The sequence below is a fragment of the Saimiri boliviensis genome, chromosome 1 (assembly GCF_048565385.1).
Source record: "Saimiri boliviensis isolate mSaiBol1 chromosome 1, mSaiBol1.pri, whole genome shotgun sequence".
Lineage (NCBI taxonomy): Eukaryota > Metazoa > Chordata > Mammalia > Primates > Cebidae > Saimiri > Saimiri boliviensis.
The window spans coordinates 101885813-101901452 of record NC_133449.1 but is presented as its reverse complement, the minus strand read 5'-3'; the positions used below and the strand labels follow the sequence as shown (position 1 = coordinate 101901452).

At 52.4% G+C, this 15640-nt stretch overlaps 1 protein-coding gene and 1 pseudogene across 1 annotated transcript in view; both read left to right on the top strand.

Moving 5' to 3' along the window:
* The first annotated feature begins 1328 nt into the window (after positions 1–1328).
* Positions 1329–1673, top strand: LOC104650587 (small EDRK-rich factor 1 pseudogene; annotated as a pseudogene).
* A 5476-nt stretch (positions 1674–7149) lies between these two features.
* Positions 7150–15640, top strand: part of CA5A (carbonic anhydrase 5A) — a 51405-nt gene continuing 42914 nt past the window's right edge. The window contains exons 1-2 of the mRNA XM_003922832.4: positions 7150–7435; positions 13008–13205. Of these exons, the coding sequence (XP_003922881.3) occupies positions 7294–7435; positions 13008–13205 (340 nt within the window). The 5' untranslated portion in view covers positions 7150–7293. The remainder of the gene's footprint in view (positions 7436–13007; positions 13206–15640) is intronic.

The window sequence follows — 15640 nt, the reverse complement described above, 5'->3', positions numbered from 1 at the left end:
AGATACGAGGTTTCATCATATTGGTCAGATTGGTCTCGAACTCCTGACCTCAGGTGATCTGCCCATCTTGGCCTCGGACTACAGGCATGAGCCACCTCGCCCGGCGCATTTTTTTTTTTTAGGTTTTTAACTAGAGATGGAGTTTCACCACGTTGGCCAGGCTAGTCTTGAACTCCTGGGCTCAAGTGATTGTTCCACGTTGCCTTAGCATCCCAAAGCGCTGGGATTACAAGCACGAACCCCGCTGTGCCCGGCCGTTTTTTCCCATTGTTGAGCAGGATCTCACAGAGGGGTCCCAGCAACTACAAAGAGGTTTTTCCGCTTCAACTGACACTTGGGAGAAAGAAGGTCCAGTTCAACCCGGCATGGTGGCACGTGCCTGTAGTCCCGGCTACTCGGGAGGCTGAGGCGGGAGGATCGCTTGAGCCCAGGAGTTCTGGGCTGTAGTGCGCTATGCCAATCGGGTGTCCGCACTGAGTTCAGCATCAGTATGGTGACCTCCCGGGAGCGGGGCACCATCAGGTCGCCTAAGGAGGGGTGAACCCGCCCAGGTTGGAAACCGAGCAGGTCAAAACTCTCGTGCTGATCAGTAGTGGGATCTCACCTGTGAATAGCCACTGCCCTCCAGCCTGGGCAACACAGTAAGACTCTGTCTCCAACAAAAAAAAAGAAGGCCCAGTTCAAACATCTCCCAGGAGAGAGAGGGCCCAGTTTAACCATCCCTGGGAGAGAGAGGGCCTCTTCATTATTCCAGCAAGGCTCTCGGGGCCCACACTTACTGCCAGCCTGTGTACCCACAATGACCCCCACTCTGAGTGGCCAGTCCTGAGACATGTCCAGGGGTGGGGTCAGCCTGGCCCAAGTCTCATGGAGGGCGGGTGGGGAGGGCTGGTCTCCCAGAGCAAACCCAGCAGCTGCCAGGGAGAAGAGCTGGTGTGTGCAGACAGAAACAGCACCTGTCTGCAGCGGGGTCCCCCAGGGCTCCCCTCCTCCGCACGTGAACGGTGACGCCAGCACTGACCCGGCTCTGTCCTCCAGTCTGAGAACAGGAGCAGCCATTGACTCTAAGTCCCCGGGAGAGGCTGCGAGTGTGCTGAGAAGCAGAGGAAGGGACCTGTTTCTCCTGTGCCCCCAGGGTTCCTCATTCATGGCTTCTCATTTGCCAACATTTCCACTCTGGACAGGGTGCAATTAATCCAGGCTGACCAAGCCAGATGGCTGATTAGCATGTCAACAGGGGCTGCAGGGTGCTCAGGTCCTTGTTAATGAGAAGTTGCTGCTATGAAGCAGGTGGGGGAAACCTGTACAAATCCATGCAATCCGTAAAAATGCCTGCGAGAAGTGGACCCATGAACCATCCAGTGGCAGTGACGGTGGCCCCGCGTGCCACGGAGCCGTCGCTCTTCCCTCTCGCTCCCTTTCAGGCTCCGTCGTTGCTTGGCGTGGCCTGTGGAAATCGATGAGAACTTGCCCACCAGAGAAACATGAAGAAACCCCAGGAAATCAGCAAGGGAAAAAGAAAAGAGGATCCCTTGGCCACCTCTCAGAGAAAGCAGAGGGACCCTGAGGTCATGCAGCAAAAGCAGAAGGCAGCAAAAGCTGCGCAGACGAGAGAAAGATGGAGACTGGCCGTTTGGAACCCCTGTTACCACTGCCAGGTGGGTGCATCATAAGCGCTGAGATCAAGATTGTGTAGAGTGAACAGTCATTACTTATGTTGTAACTTGCTCTGTCGCCCAGGCTGGAGAGCAGTGGCGCCATCTTGGCTCACTGCAACCTCCGCCTCCCAGGTTCAAGCGATTCACCCTGCCTCAGCCTCCTGAGTAGCTGGGATTACAGATGCGCACCACCATGCATGACTAATTGTTTTTATTTTTAGTAGAGACGGGGTTTCACTACGTTGGTGAGGCTGGCCTCGAACTCCTGACCTCAAGATCCGCCACCTCGGCCCCCCAAAGTGCTGGGATTGCAGGCGTGAGCCACCGTGCCCGGCCTCTTATAACTTATCCTTTAAAGCCAATTTTACACTTTACTTTTCATATTGACTCCGTGCCATGTATTAGAAGCATTCTTCAAAGAAGAAAACACTAACCATGAACAAAAAATCCAGTGCTCAGAAGAAAAAATTACCGTGAATAAAAGTTGTGCAGAGGCCGGGCGCGGTGGCTCAAGCCTGTAATCCCAGCACTTTGGGAGGCCGAGGCGGGTGGATCACGAGGTCGAGAGATTGAGACCATCCTGGTCAACATGGTGAAACCTCGTCTCTACTAAAAATACAAAAAATTAGCTGGGCATGGTGGCACGTGCCTGTAATCCCAGCTACTCAGGAGGCTGAGGCAGGAGAATTGCCTGAACCCAGGAGGCGGAGGTTGCGGTGAGCAGAGATCGCGCCATTGCACTCCAGCCTGGGTAACAAGAGGGAAACTCCGTCTCAAAAAAAAAAAAAAAAAAAAAAGTTGTGCAGAAACTTCTGTGTGTTTTGAAGAATTTTGTCTGATACAAGTTTTTCCTATTTGATTTTTCACCTAAAATAGCATTTCTTCATGGACAGTTTTGAGATCACGGAGTACTATCAGTGCATTAAGAAATGACTTTGGCTGGACATGGTGGCTCATTGCACTCCAGTCTGGGCGATCTTGTCTGTCTCAAAAATAAAAAAAGTCCAGGCACAGTGGCTCACACCTGAAATCCCAGCACTTTGGGAGGCCAAGGTGGGTGGATCATGAGGTTAGGAGTTCAAGACCAGCCTGGCCAAGATGGTGAAACCCTGTCTCTCCTAAAACTACAAAAATTAGCCAGGCATCATGGCAGGTGCCTGTAATCCCAGCTACTTGCGAGGCTGAGGCAGGAGAATCTCTTGAACCCGGGCAACAGAGGTTGCCGTGAGCCGAGATCGTTGCCCTCCAGCCTGGGCAACAGAGACTCCGACTCAAAAAAAAAAAAAAAAAAAAAAAAAAAAGAAAAAAAAGAAATGACTTTTAATTTCTGTTGCATGAGAATGAAGTTCTATTTCAAAACATGATGCAGAGAAATCTGAGGGTTCTCAGGGAATACTGGGCTCCAGGCTGCTTTCTCAGTCACTTCAGTAAAAAGCCTTTCACACACATTTGCCATGAATATGCATATATATAAATTTATATTTGTGTGTTAGGTACTAACGTATTGTGTGCTCCATGCAACATGTGATAAACAGAAAATCTTTCCAGGTGAGAAAGGAAATCAGAATAGAGCCGGGCATGGTGGTTCTACTACACAGTGGCTCACACCTGTAATCCCAGCACTGTGGGAGGCCAAGGCAGGTGGATCACCTGAGATCAGGAGTTTGAGACCAGCCTGGCCAATATGGAGAAACCCTGTCTCTACTAAAACTACAAAATTAGATAGGCGTGGTGGTGCATGCCTTTAGAGCCAGCTACTCGGGAGGCTGAGGCAGGAGAATCGCTTGAACCTAGGAGGCAGAGGTGCAGTGAGCCAAGATCACGCCATTGCACTCCAGCCTGGGCAACAAGAGTGAAACTCTGTCTCAAAAATAAAAAGAAAAAGAAAAGAAGAATAGAAGTTTCAATCTTTTTTTCTGCTCTTGGAAGGATTATCTGGGTAAACATGGTCTATGTTAGAAAATATCAATTTAAGAAGGTTTGACTTAAATATTTTGCATTTGAAAATGAAGAATGTTTGCAAACAGGCAGAGAGGAGCAGTTCCTTGATCTTATAACTTCCAATTTAAGAAATGATAAAATGTCCTTTAGTTACGGATTTTTATTAACTCCTGTATTAAAGTTCTCCACAGGAATAGACCAACGGGGGTTGGGGGTGTCTGTGTGGGAACCTACACCCAGTACCTGTTTCTCTCTACATTGGGAGAGAGAGGGAGATTCGTCAGATTTATGTTGAGGAATTGGCTCATGCACTTGGGCAGGCTTGACAAGCCCAAAATCTGACGGGGTGACCAGCAGGCTGGAGACTCGGGGAAGACTGCGGTTCCAGTCCAGAGGGCACCTGCTGGCAGAGCTCCTTCTCACTGGGGGCGGAAGAGGGGGTGGGGCATGAGGAGGAGGTCCGTCTTCGATCCGTGAAGGCCGTCAGCTGGTTCGATGGGTCCCACCCACATTGTGGAGGGTAATCTGCTTTATGCGACGTTCACTTAGTTATAAATGTTAATCAAATTCAAAAAAACACGGTCACAGAAACATGTAGAATAATGGTCCACCAAATACCTGGGCACCATGGCCCAGCCACGTTGACAAAATCAACTATCGTGACTCCACGTGAGAGATGTTCAACTCTGGCAGAACATTACAGACTATACAAAGCCCGCCGATGGGTGTTTTCGTGGGAGGTAGAAGCTAAGAAATTAGAAAGTGCTGAGTTGGATAAATGTAACACATTTTGGTTCAGAATACAAGGCGAGCGGGTGACAGCACCATCTCTGGGAAGAGTAAGTTGGCACATCTGTCAGTGGTTCAGTGGATTTACCCTTTGACCTGTGTGTGTGTCAAACCTAGGAATTCTATTCAAGGATGCTCAGTGCAGTGTTAATTATAAGACAAAAAACAAAAACAAAAACAAAAACCCGTAAAAACTAGAAAAGCAGGTTGGGCAAGATGGCTCACGCCTGCAATCCCAGCACTTTGGGAGGCTGACGTGGGCTGATCACCACTTGAGGCCAGGGGTTTGAGACCAGCCTAGGCAACATGGTGAAACCCCATCTCTACTAAAAATACCAAAGTTAGCTGGAGGTGGTAAGGGGTGCCTGTAATTCCAGCTACTTGGGAGGCTGAGGCAGGAGAATCGCTCAAACTCGGGAGGTGGAGGTTGCAGTGAGCTCAAAAATAACAACAACAAAACAACTATACACACACACACACACACACACACACACACACACACACCCCCATAATTTATTAAATTATAGCATTTTTCCTTTTTTGGGGGGGGGGATAGAGTCTCACTCTGTCGCCAGGTTGGAGTGCAGTGGCGCAATCTTGGCTCACTGCAACTCCGCCTCCCGGGCTCAGGTCATGCTCCTGCCTCAGCCTCCAAAGTAGCTGGGATTACATGTGTCTGCCATAACACCGGGCTCATTTCTGTATTTTTAGTAGAGACGGGGTTTCACCATGTTGTCCAGGCTGGTCTTGAACTCCTGACCTCACGTGATCTGCCCACATCTGCCTCCCAAAGTGCTGGGATTACAGGGGTGAGCCACCATGGCCAGCTGGTACTGATTTTAGTGGAACATTCTGTAGTTACTTATTTAGGAGAAGAGCTATATACACCATCTATAAGAGAGGCAATTTAATAAATATGGTACATATTTCAGTGAAATATTTTGTAGTTATTTCTTTAAAAGGAGAGCTATATACACTGATATAAAAATTATTCTGGAGAAATTAGTAGGTGGTGTATATACTTGTATCTACATGTATGTGTCCTCTATGTATGATTCTTTCCTGTTTGAAAAGACAATACATATGTAAGAGATTCTGGACATGGAAATTCCCCATCAGAAGCTGCTAGCCACACTTCACTCGGAAAGACTGATCGCTACTTTTCGCTTCTGAACTGCTTGAAATTCTTCCCAGAAGTGTGCGTGTGCACGGTGTCCATGCCTCTGGTAATGGCAGGAGTTGCCGTTTTGACTGTAATGGAACAGAAGTGGAGCCAGGAGCCCACCATGAGGAGCGTGCAGGACAAGCCAGGCATGACAGCTCACATAGGGATCAATTTGACTGGACGGAGGAGCACCCGTACACCTGGCGAAGCTTTATTTTCAGGGGCCAGGAGGGTGTTTCCAGCAGAGACTGGCGTCTGAGCCTCAGCGGACTCAGTGGTGAAGAGCTCCCTCCATGTGGCTGGCACCATCCAATCTGCTGGGACCCAGAGAGAACAAAAATGGAGAAACGGTGAATGGGTCCGTCTTCTTCCTCTCCTTCCCTTGGAGACTCCAGGCTCCCTGGCCTTGGGACTCCTGGACCTATGCCAGTGCCATCCTCTGCCCCAGGATCTCGGGCCTTTGGCCTTGGCCTGAGTGTTACACCCTTAGCTTCCCTGGTTCTGAGGCCTTTGGAGTTGGACTGAACCATGCTACCAGCACCCCAGGGTCTCCAGCTAGCCGTGGCTTGTCCTGGAACTCCTCAGCCTCCATGATCTCACGGGCCAATTCCCCATTTCCTCTCTTCTGTCTGTCTATGTATCTACCTATCTACCATCATCTGCCTGTCTATCATTCATCTCTTTACCTCTACCTGTCCTCTACCTGAGGCAGGAGAATAAGGAACGAGGATAACCAAGGGTTAGAACAGCAGGTGCAGCTGGTTCCAGGTGAGAGTGGCCAGCACACAGGCCACAGCCTCACTCCTGCGGTGACGGAACAGAAGCCTGGGCAACATGGCGAAAACCTGCCTCTACAAATACTTCTTAAAATTGGCTGGACATAGTGGCCCGCACTTATAGTCTCAGTTACTCAGGAGGCTGAGGAGGCAGGATCACTTGAGCCCAGGTGATTGAGACTGTAGTAAGCCATGATTGCACCACTGCACTCTAGGCTGGGCAACAGAGTGAGACCCCATCTCAAAAATAAAAATAAATAAAAAGAAAAAGAAAGATGGCTTGGTTAACATGTATGCCAAGACAGCAGGCATGGCCTGGAAGTGTCCCAAGCCGCAGGGCATCTTGCTTCCGGTGAGGATGAAGCTATTTTGTGGCAAGGGAGGACTCTGCGACTTCAGGAGACCCCCCACCCTGGCAGACAAAAGCCGCCTGCTCCCCAGCCCGGCCACCCAGCAGCGCTCTGGCGAGCCCAGTTCCGGTACTTTTGAGCCTGCCGTTCCCTACTCACATGCACACTATGGCTTTGTGCCTGCTATTGAGTGTCCCACGGCCCCGGACCACAGGGTCAACGCCAGAAAGAAGCAGGGACTCCGCTCTCGTCCACACGCCCTCGCCCCTGCGTCATTCCCTAGTGCTCACGCAGCCCCCCACCTCCGTAAACCTTTTCTAGCTCCCTGGCAGACTTGTGCCGCTGTTTGCCAGATCAAACCCTGGTGACCTGAGTGGCCTGTCCCCAGCAAAGGCCACTTGCCCCCGTGCACCTTCCCCTAGGCCAAACCAAGTGACATCCCACAAGTTGGGAAAGGCATGGGTTGAACTTTAACCATTAGGCTCAGGGGTGGGGATGAGTTTCTACAAAAAGTGGGGGGTACATGCCAGCCCTCCGTGGTCCTGATCAAAGTGAGAGCAGACAGCAGGGAACATCACCCTCTTGGGATCGCAGGCTGTGGGCACAGACCCGAGATGCTCAGGAGGAATGCTTGCAAGACATCAGCTTTCTCCTTCATGGTCAAGCAGACGTGGGGTCCTCTGTGCAGTCGTCCAGTGAGGTCAGAGCAATGGTGTTCTCAGCAGTCCTGTGCACAGAGAACCAGCAATAACACCTGTAAGTAGAGCCTCCCAAGATGTGACTGGATGCTTGTCTTGGCTGATGGGGTCTTTCGAGATGAGAGACAGGGGAGAGTCCCGAGCCAGTAGGTTCAGATTTCCATTCCGTTTCTCTTGTATTTGGTGACCTTGGGTGAATCACTTAGACTCCATGTCAGGGGTCCTGGGGAGGGTGAGATTCCGGGGGCAGGCGGGTAGCCCGTGTTCCCGAAAGACGCACTGGCGTTGACTCGCCATCCAGGCCCGGCAGAATGGGCTGCACAAGCCAGGCACGGTCACTCCTAAACACTTCAGCGAAGGACGCGCTCAAGCAAACCTGGAACCAGTAAACCGCTCAGCCAGCTCTGCCAGGAAGCTGCCCCGGCCAGGCCCTCCTCCTCCATGGCCAGGCCTTGTGACCTTGGACGTAGTGCTTCCTCTTTCTGGGTCTCAGATGCTCCCTCTGTAGAATCAGAGCCTGCTTTGGCAGCTGCCAGGTTCTCTCCTAACTCACGTCTTCCACACGTTCCGTGTTTGGGCCATTGAAAGAGCACGAGCTGGCCAGGTGCAGTGGCTCACACCTGTAATCCCAGCACTTTGGGAGGCTGAGGCAGGCAGATCAACTGAGGACAGGAGTCTGAGACCAGCCTGACCAACGTGGAGAAACGCTGTCTCTACTAAAAATACAAAATTAGCTGAGCATGGTGGCGAATGCCTGTAATCCCAGCTACTTTGGAGACTGAGGCAGGAGAATTGCTGGAACCCAGGAGGCAGAAGTTGCAGTAAGCCAAGATCACGCCTCTGCACTCCAGCCTGGGCGACAGGAACTCCACCTCAAAAAAAAAAAAAAAGAAAAAGAAAGATCATGGACTTCAGAGCCGGACCCCAGGATGCAGTGCTGCTGACGCTTGACAACGTGGGACCTGGGCCGGTCTTCACCCCAGAGCCTCCAAGTCCGCCTCCTGAGATGGGGATGGCCACTTTCTCTCCCAGGGCCATGGAAGGATGACACGATGCCTGTAGAAAGCTGGGCCCACCCCAGACTCTCAGTGAGCAGCACTCATTCCTTCTGTGGGGGTCCACACCTGGGGACCAACATACAGAAACCCCGTCTCTGCTAAAAACACAAAGACCAGCCAGGCCTGGTGGTGGGCTCCTTTAATCCCAGCTACTCAGAGGCTGAGGCAGGAGAATCACTTGAACCCAGGAGGTGGAGGTTGCAGTGGGCCAAGATCACACCACTGCACTCCAGCCTGGGTGACAGAACGAGACTCTGTCTCAAAAAAAAAGAGGGTAACATTTGTCTCACCTCCAACCAGAGCCCTAGTTGAATTAGCACAGAACCCACCTTGCTGTGCAGCGGGGTTGGCTGTGTACAGATGGGAAGCCTACTCAGCATTCCGGTGGTGTCACCTCCGTGTGGGTGGCGATGAGCACCATCCTTTTGTTGGGTGAGAGACACTGAGTTCAACACACGTGTTTCATTGTTGGTGGGCCTGTTGGTGCAGCTCAGCAAACAGAACCTAAAAATACCCACTCTTCCTGCATCCTGAGTCTCTGTGAGCCAGGGAAGCTGGAGTTTCCGGCCTAAATAAGGGCCTCCTCTGTGGCGGTCGTGGCTCTTGGGTTCTGTTCACACCCAGGTCTGTGCAGCCGGGTTAAACGCCCCCTGCCCGGCAGGGAGAACCGGAGGCAGCAGCCGTGGGAGGGTGGGACAGTGCACTCATTCGTGCTTCCTGTTGGATGGAAGGGAGACTTCTGGGGGCTTAGAGGGGCTGTGTTTTTCCTCTTTTCTTTCTTTTTTTTTTTTTTTTTTTTTTTTTGAGATGGAGTTTCGCTGTTGTTGCCCAGGCTGGAGTGCAATAGCGAGATCTCGGCTCACCGCAACCTCTGTCTCCTGGGTTCAAGCGATTCTCCTGCCTCAGCCTCCCAGGTAGCTGGGATTACAGGCATGCGTCATCACACCCGGCTAATTGTATTATTTTTAGTAGAGACAGGGTTCCTCCATGTTGGTCAGGCTGGTCTCGAACTTTCAGCCTCAGGTGATCTGCCTGCCTTGGCCTCCCAAAGTGCTAGGATTACAGGCATGAGCCACCTCACCCAGCTATTTTTTTTTTCTTGTTTTTGAGATGGAGTCTCACTCTGGTGGCCCAGGCTGGAGTGCAACAGCACAATCTCGGCTCAATGTAACCTCCACCTCCCGGGTTCAAGTGCTTCTCCTGCCCCAGCTTCCCGAGTAGCTGGGACTACAGGCACGCGCCACCACACCTGGCTATTTTTTCAGTTATTGTAGGGATGGGGTTTCACCATGTTGGCCAGGCTGGTCTTGAACTCCTGACCTCAGGTGATCCACCCGCCTCAGCCTCCCAAAGTGCTGGGACTACAGGCCTGAGCCACCATCTGGCCAGGGCTATACATCTTTATCCTTGTTTTCTAGACTTCTGCTGGACACACCCTTTGACCCAGCAATTCTGTGGTTAGGAGTTGGTAAGAAGAAAGCAATCCAGATTGGAATACAGGGAAAGAACAGCAACTTACCACTGCTTTGTTTAATTGCAAGAAGTTGGAAATAACCTAAGTATCATCACCAAATAATGGATTTTAAAAATTGTGTCATAACTCACACTGCAGCACTGTTTACAATAACAAAGACCCGAACCAACCCAAATGCCCATCAATGATAGACTGGATAAAGAAAGTGTGGCACATATACACCATGGAACACTGCAGCCATTAAAAAAGATGAGTTCATGTCCTTTGTAGGGACGTGGATGAACCCAGAAAGCATCATTCTCAGCAAACTGACACAAGAACAGAAAACCAAACACCTCATGTTCTCACTCATAGGTGGGTTTTGAACAATGAGAACACATAAGCACAGGGAGGGGAACATCACACCTTGGGGTCTGTTGGTGGGTGGGGGGCTAGGGGAGGGACAGCGGGGGGTGGGGAGGTTGGGAAGGGATAACTTTGGGAAAAATGGCTGATGCAGGTGACGGGGGGATGAAGGCAGCAAACCACCATGGCACGTGTGTACCTAGGCAAGATCTGCACATGTACCCCAGAACTTAACGTACAATTAACAAATTTGTGTCATAACCATACAATGGAAACATACCATTAAAAATAATTGTATATATATTTTTTTATTGACAAAATGAGTTCACAGCGTTAAATGAAAAAAAGCAACTTACAAGATAATAAACACAGTAAAATCCTTGTTCATTATAATAAAAAATCCTGGCCGGGTGTGGTGGTGCACACCTCTAATCCCAGCACTTTGAGAGACTCCTGCCTCACTTTGAGAGAGGCAGGAGAATCATTTGAGGCCAGGAGTTTGAGACCAGCCTGGGCAACATGGTGAGATCTTTTCTCCACAAAAAATGAAAAGCTTAGCCAGGCATGGTGGTGTTCACATGTAGTCCCAGCTGTTGGGACGCTGAAGCGGGAAGATCACTTCAGCCTGGGTGGCACAGTGAGACCCGATCTCAAAAAAAGACTATTCCATTTAATCCCTTTTAAGAACTGGGTTAGCTCAGGCCTCTGAAGGCAAGGACAGGAGCGGAGGGCACGCCAGGCCTCTGGGGTGACATCCCCAAGCAGGGAGACTCTGTATTCAGAAGCTGCTCCAAGATTCCCAGAGCAGGATATCCCAAGGAGCCTTCAGACCCTGTCTCGGAAGAAAAAAAAAATCCCCATCTCTCTTCACACCAGGCGATTCCACAGAGACCAAGCAGGGCAGACACCACTGGTGTATCATCCTGGGCCAACTGCTTCTTCCCTCATAAGTTTTTTCTTTCTTTTTTTTTTTTAAGACAGTCTCGCTCTGTAACCAAGCCTGGAGTACAGTGGTGTAATCTCAGCTCACTGCAACATCCACCTCCAGAGTTCAAGCCATTCCCCTGCCTCAGCCTCCTGAGTAGCTGAGATTACAGGTGTGTGCCTCCACACCTGGCTAATTTTTATATTTTCAGTAGAAATGGGGTTTTTCCATATTGGACAGGCCGGTCTCACACTCCTGGCCTCAGGTAATCCACCCGTCTCAGCCTCCCAAAGTGCTGGGATTACAGGTGTGAGCCGCTGCACCCAGGCTGCATTTTCTGAACTGTTTTTGATTAGTGGCTCTTTAAAAACTACAATCAAGGCCAGGTGTAGTGGCTCACGCCTGCAATCCCAGCACTTTGGGAGGTTGAGGCAGGTGGATCACTTGAGGTCAGGAATTCGAGACCAGCCTGACCAGTACGGCAAAGCCCCATCTCTACAAAAAATACAAAAATTAGCTGGGCATGGTCATGTGTGCCTGTAATCCCAGCTACTCAGGAGGCTGAGGGAGAACGGCTTAAACCCAGGAGGCAGAGGTTGCAGTGAGCCGAGATTGTGCCACGGCACTCCAGCCTGGGCAACAGAACAAGACACCATCACAAAAAAATTTTTAAATGACAACCAAAACAGTTCGAAATGAGCGTCAAGGGAGTGGGCAGTGGAGCCGCCGCTCAGCTTAGTTTTCTCCACGCTGGGATTTCCTTTCCTCCCTGCAGGAGGGCTTAGAGGAAAAGATTTCCAAAGCAGCTCCAGTTTCTGCAGAACCCATGAGGTGGGACTCCTGTGACTGGGAAGAGAGGTTTCCAACCCATCCTGAGAAACAAGGGCCCCACCTGCTCAGCCCGCCTCCCCGTCCACCTGTCCTCCCTAAGGTCTCTGTGGACTTCCTGTGGCCACTCTGTGACGATGTCAACACAGAAACAAAAACCCATCCCCACTGTAAGGGTTATTCTCTGTAAGGTTTATTGCTGAGCTTAAAATGAGGAAACTGAGGCCTGCATGAGAACAATTACACGCCAACTTATTTGACTCCTGGGCAAGTTTCTATGGTCCAGGGAAGTCGCACCTGACTCCTCTCAGGTGTGGAGTTACATAGGGAGGGAAGGCGCTCTGATTGGCTATGGAGAAACATGACGTGGAGGTTGCAAGCTGCTATAGGTAGGTAGGCGGGACTTCTGGTGAGTGGGCTGGACAGGGCAATGCGCTATTGGGCAGGTTTTGGCGGGGCTTCTTTTAAATTTTGGCGGGGTTTTCCAACAGCTGGCTAGGTGCCCAGTGCAGAGTTCAGTGTGGAGTGCAGATCCTGGTGCTGAGTGCAGAGGGGATTTCCAAGGCGGGTTAGGTGCCCAGTGCAGAGTTTAGTGTGGATGGTGCTGAGTGCAGAGGGGATTTCCAAGGGCAGACTAGGTGTCTAGTGCAGACTGTAGTGTGGAGTGCAGAGGTAGGTGTGGGGAAACTAGATGCTGAGTGCAGATTCTGGTGACAGTAATTTGTAGGCATGGGGGATGGGCGTGTCCGAGCTCCCGGCCTTACATGCACAGGTGGCACGAACCAAGAGGCAGTGGCTTCCAGTGGCAAAGTGGCTCGGAGAGGAGCAGGGGGGCACTCTGTGGGCACGGGTCCAGCTGCCCAGGGGTCCCCACTTGCCGTGGGTCAGTTCCCCGTGAGCCAGGACCTGCAGGGTCTTGGGTGGCCGGGTTCCTGCCCTGTCCGTCCAAGACACGACATGAAGCTGATGCCTCCTCAGGGTCTCCTTCTCCCCACCACAGTGCACCCACTCTGGACGGGCCCGGTCTCCGTGCCGGGGGGCACCCGGCAGTCCCCCATCAACATCCGCCGGAGGGACACCATCTACGACCCGAGGCTGAAGCCGCTCACGGTCTCCTATGTCGCGGCATCCTGCCTGTACGTCTGGAACTCCGGCTACCTCTTCCAGGTGGAGTTTGACGATAGCACCAAGGCATCGGGTGAGTGCCAGTCGGGGCTCGGGGCTTTCTCCTCTCCGGTGTTCTGGAAGCAGGGTCAGGGGCTTCTCGGAGAATGGGGGAGAGAGCAGGGAATGCCGCTTCCTTTGTGCTGCTTGGGGCAGGGACAGAGTCGCTTCGGGGAGGACACAGCAGGGGGACGGTGGGAACTTTACAGATGACAGCGCCGGCACCTGCACGCACACAGGTGCATCGAGCAAAGGAAAAGCTTTTCCCACGGGACTCGTACCGCAGCCAGCGGGAGAGAGAGATGCTCATAGAAACCCGAAGGTCTTGCATGTCGGAAGAGGAACTCAGGACGGGGTGGAGGACAGAAGGCAGTGGTGGCTGAGACGTCCACTCTGGCCTTGATAATCTAGGCAGAGACCTGGAAGCAAATTGGGCTCACAGCAGGGCAGGGGCGTCGGGAGCCTGGAGATGAGACCACCGCTGGTTTGAGCTGGCTGACCTTTTGTTTTATTTATATTTATTGAGGCAGAGTCTTGGTCTGTCACCCAGGCTGGAGTACAGTGGTGCCATCTTGGCTCACTGCAACCTCTGTCTCCCAGGTTCGAGTGATTCTTCTGCCTCAGCCTCCCAAGTAGCTAGGACTACAGGAGCATGCTGCCATGTCCAGCTAATTTTGTGTTTTTAGTAGAGATGGGGTTTTGCCGTGTTGGCCATGAGGGTCGTGATCTCTCGACCTTGTGATCTGCTTGCCTCGGCCTCCCAAAGTGCTGGGATTGCAGGCGTGAGCCACACTGCACACCCTGGCTGACCTTTTAAATGGACCCTGCAGCTGCTGTGAGGACAGACTGGGAGGCACCTGGCAGGGAGCAGAATTACACAGGACGCTGTGCGGGGAGATGCGGGTGGGAGGCGGTGGTGGAAGGCTGGGGTGCGCTAGGAGGTCCGGGAAGCCACCAAGTTCCTACTGGGTCCCCGCGCTGGGCCAAGGGCTCATCCCCTCAAATCTGCACCACGATCCTCCGAAGTTCCAGGTGGATGCTCTGAGGTGCGGGAGGGAACCTCCAGGCCTCGCGTGTTTGCATTTTTATCGGGACTGGCTGCTATGTCCTATGTCATGTTTTCCCAGCACAGCTGGTGTCACTGTAAGCCTCGTTCATGCTGAACACCTGCTCCCTTTCCTGCTGCAGATCTGGAGTTGGGGCACATGCTGGGTATCAGGTGCCTCTGTGAACAGCCCCCAATAAACCCCTGGGCACTGAGTCGCTAGTGAGCTGCCGTGGTACAGAACACGCCACACGTGCTGTCACTGCTGGTGTCGGGGACAATTCAGCCTGTCCTGTGTGTGTCCTCTGCTGAGGACTCCAGACAGTCTAGGCACCTCTTCCCGCGGCTGATCTCACGCTGCTTCCTTTTGCTGAATGTGGCTCAGCGCTGGGCTGGTGACTCTTCCTGTGGAATCATCAAGCCTGGGGGCCCCAACGCAGCCCCCACCCCAGTCCCCCGGCCACCCCCATTTGCCTCCTCCCTGGTGGGTCCCAGGTGCCTGGGGATCTTGTTCACTCACTGTTTCTCCCACAACAATGTCATTCCACTGGGCAGGTCTTTGTCTTGTCTGATATTTTATGCCAGGCATCCTAAGCTCTCAGCTAGAGGGATGAACAGAGTTAAAGGCATAAATGAGCCTCCCTTTCTTCCTCTGTAACGGGATAGAAGGGACAGCCACTGCAAAGGCTTTGGGGAGAGAAGCCAGGCCAGCGCTCAGCACCCTATCTCCACGGAAACTCCACGTGGCTGCCAGCATGCCAACCCTTCTTCCACGAGCCTCATCCAGGCAAGACCACCAACAGTGTAACGGTGCCCCCACGCTCACCTTCATGCCCTCTCTACCATCCACCTTCCTGACATCAAGCACACTCTCCGGGGCCTTCCCCAGCTCCTGCTGTCACGGGAGGTCCACCCAGCCATGTCCTGGCTTCATCATGACATGGTGCTTGCATTTCAGCCACTTAAGTCTTCATATGCCTAGAAATTCTCAACACAGGGGACCTCAGTGAGCAGGCACACTGCCCGTGGATGTGCGCCCTGAGCCGTGTGTGCAGGCCTTCCTGGAACCCGGGGAGAAGGGCCCCATGGGCAGCGGAGGCCGGCCTGAGCCTGCTTCTGCCTCTAAGCGTGAGCGGCTTCTCTGCGCCAGGCCCTACGCAGCGCATCGCAAACACCCCGGCTCCATCCTTCCGGGTATCTCTCTCTCCTCTCAAAGGTGAGGAGGAGCCACGCTGCCCATGCACGCAGTGCCATTCACAGCTGCTTCGTCCGGCTCCACCGCAACCCCACAGAAGCTTCCGGTGTGGGGCTCGCTGGGTGCCAGCAGCTGTAACCCCAACTCCAGCCAACATAAGCAAAGTGGAACTTCATGGAAGAACAAAACCAGCTCGGAGAAGAGAAGGGGAAGTTGGACAATTAGATCC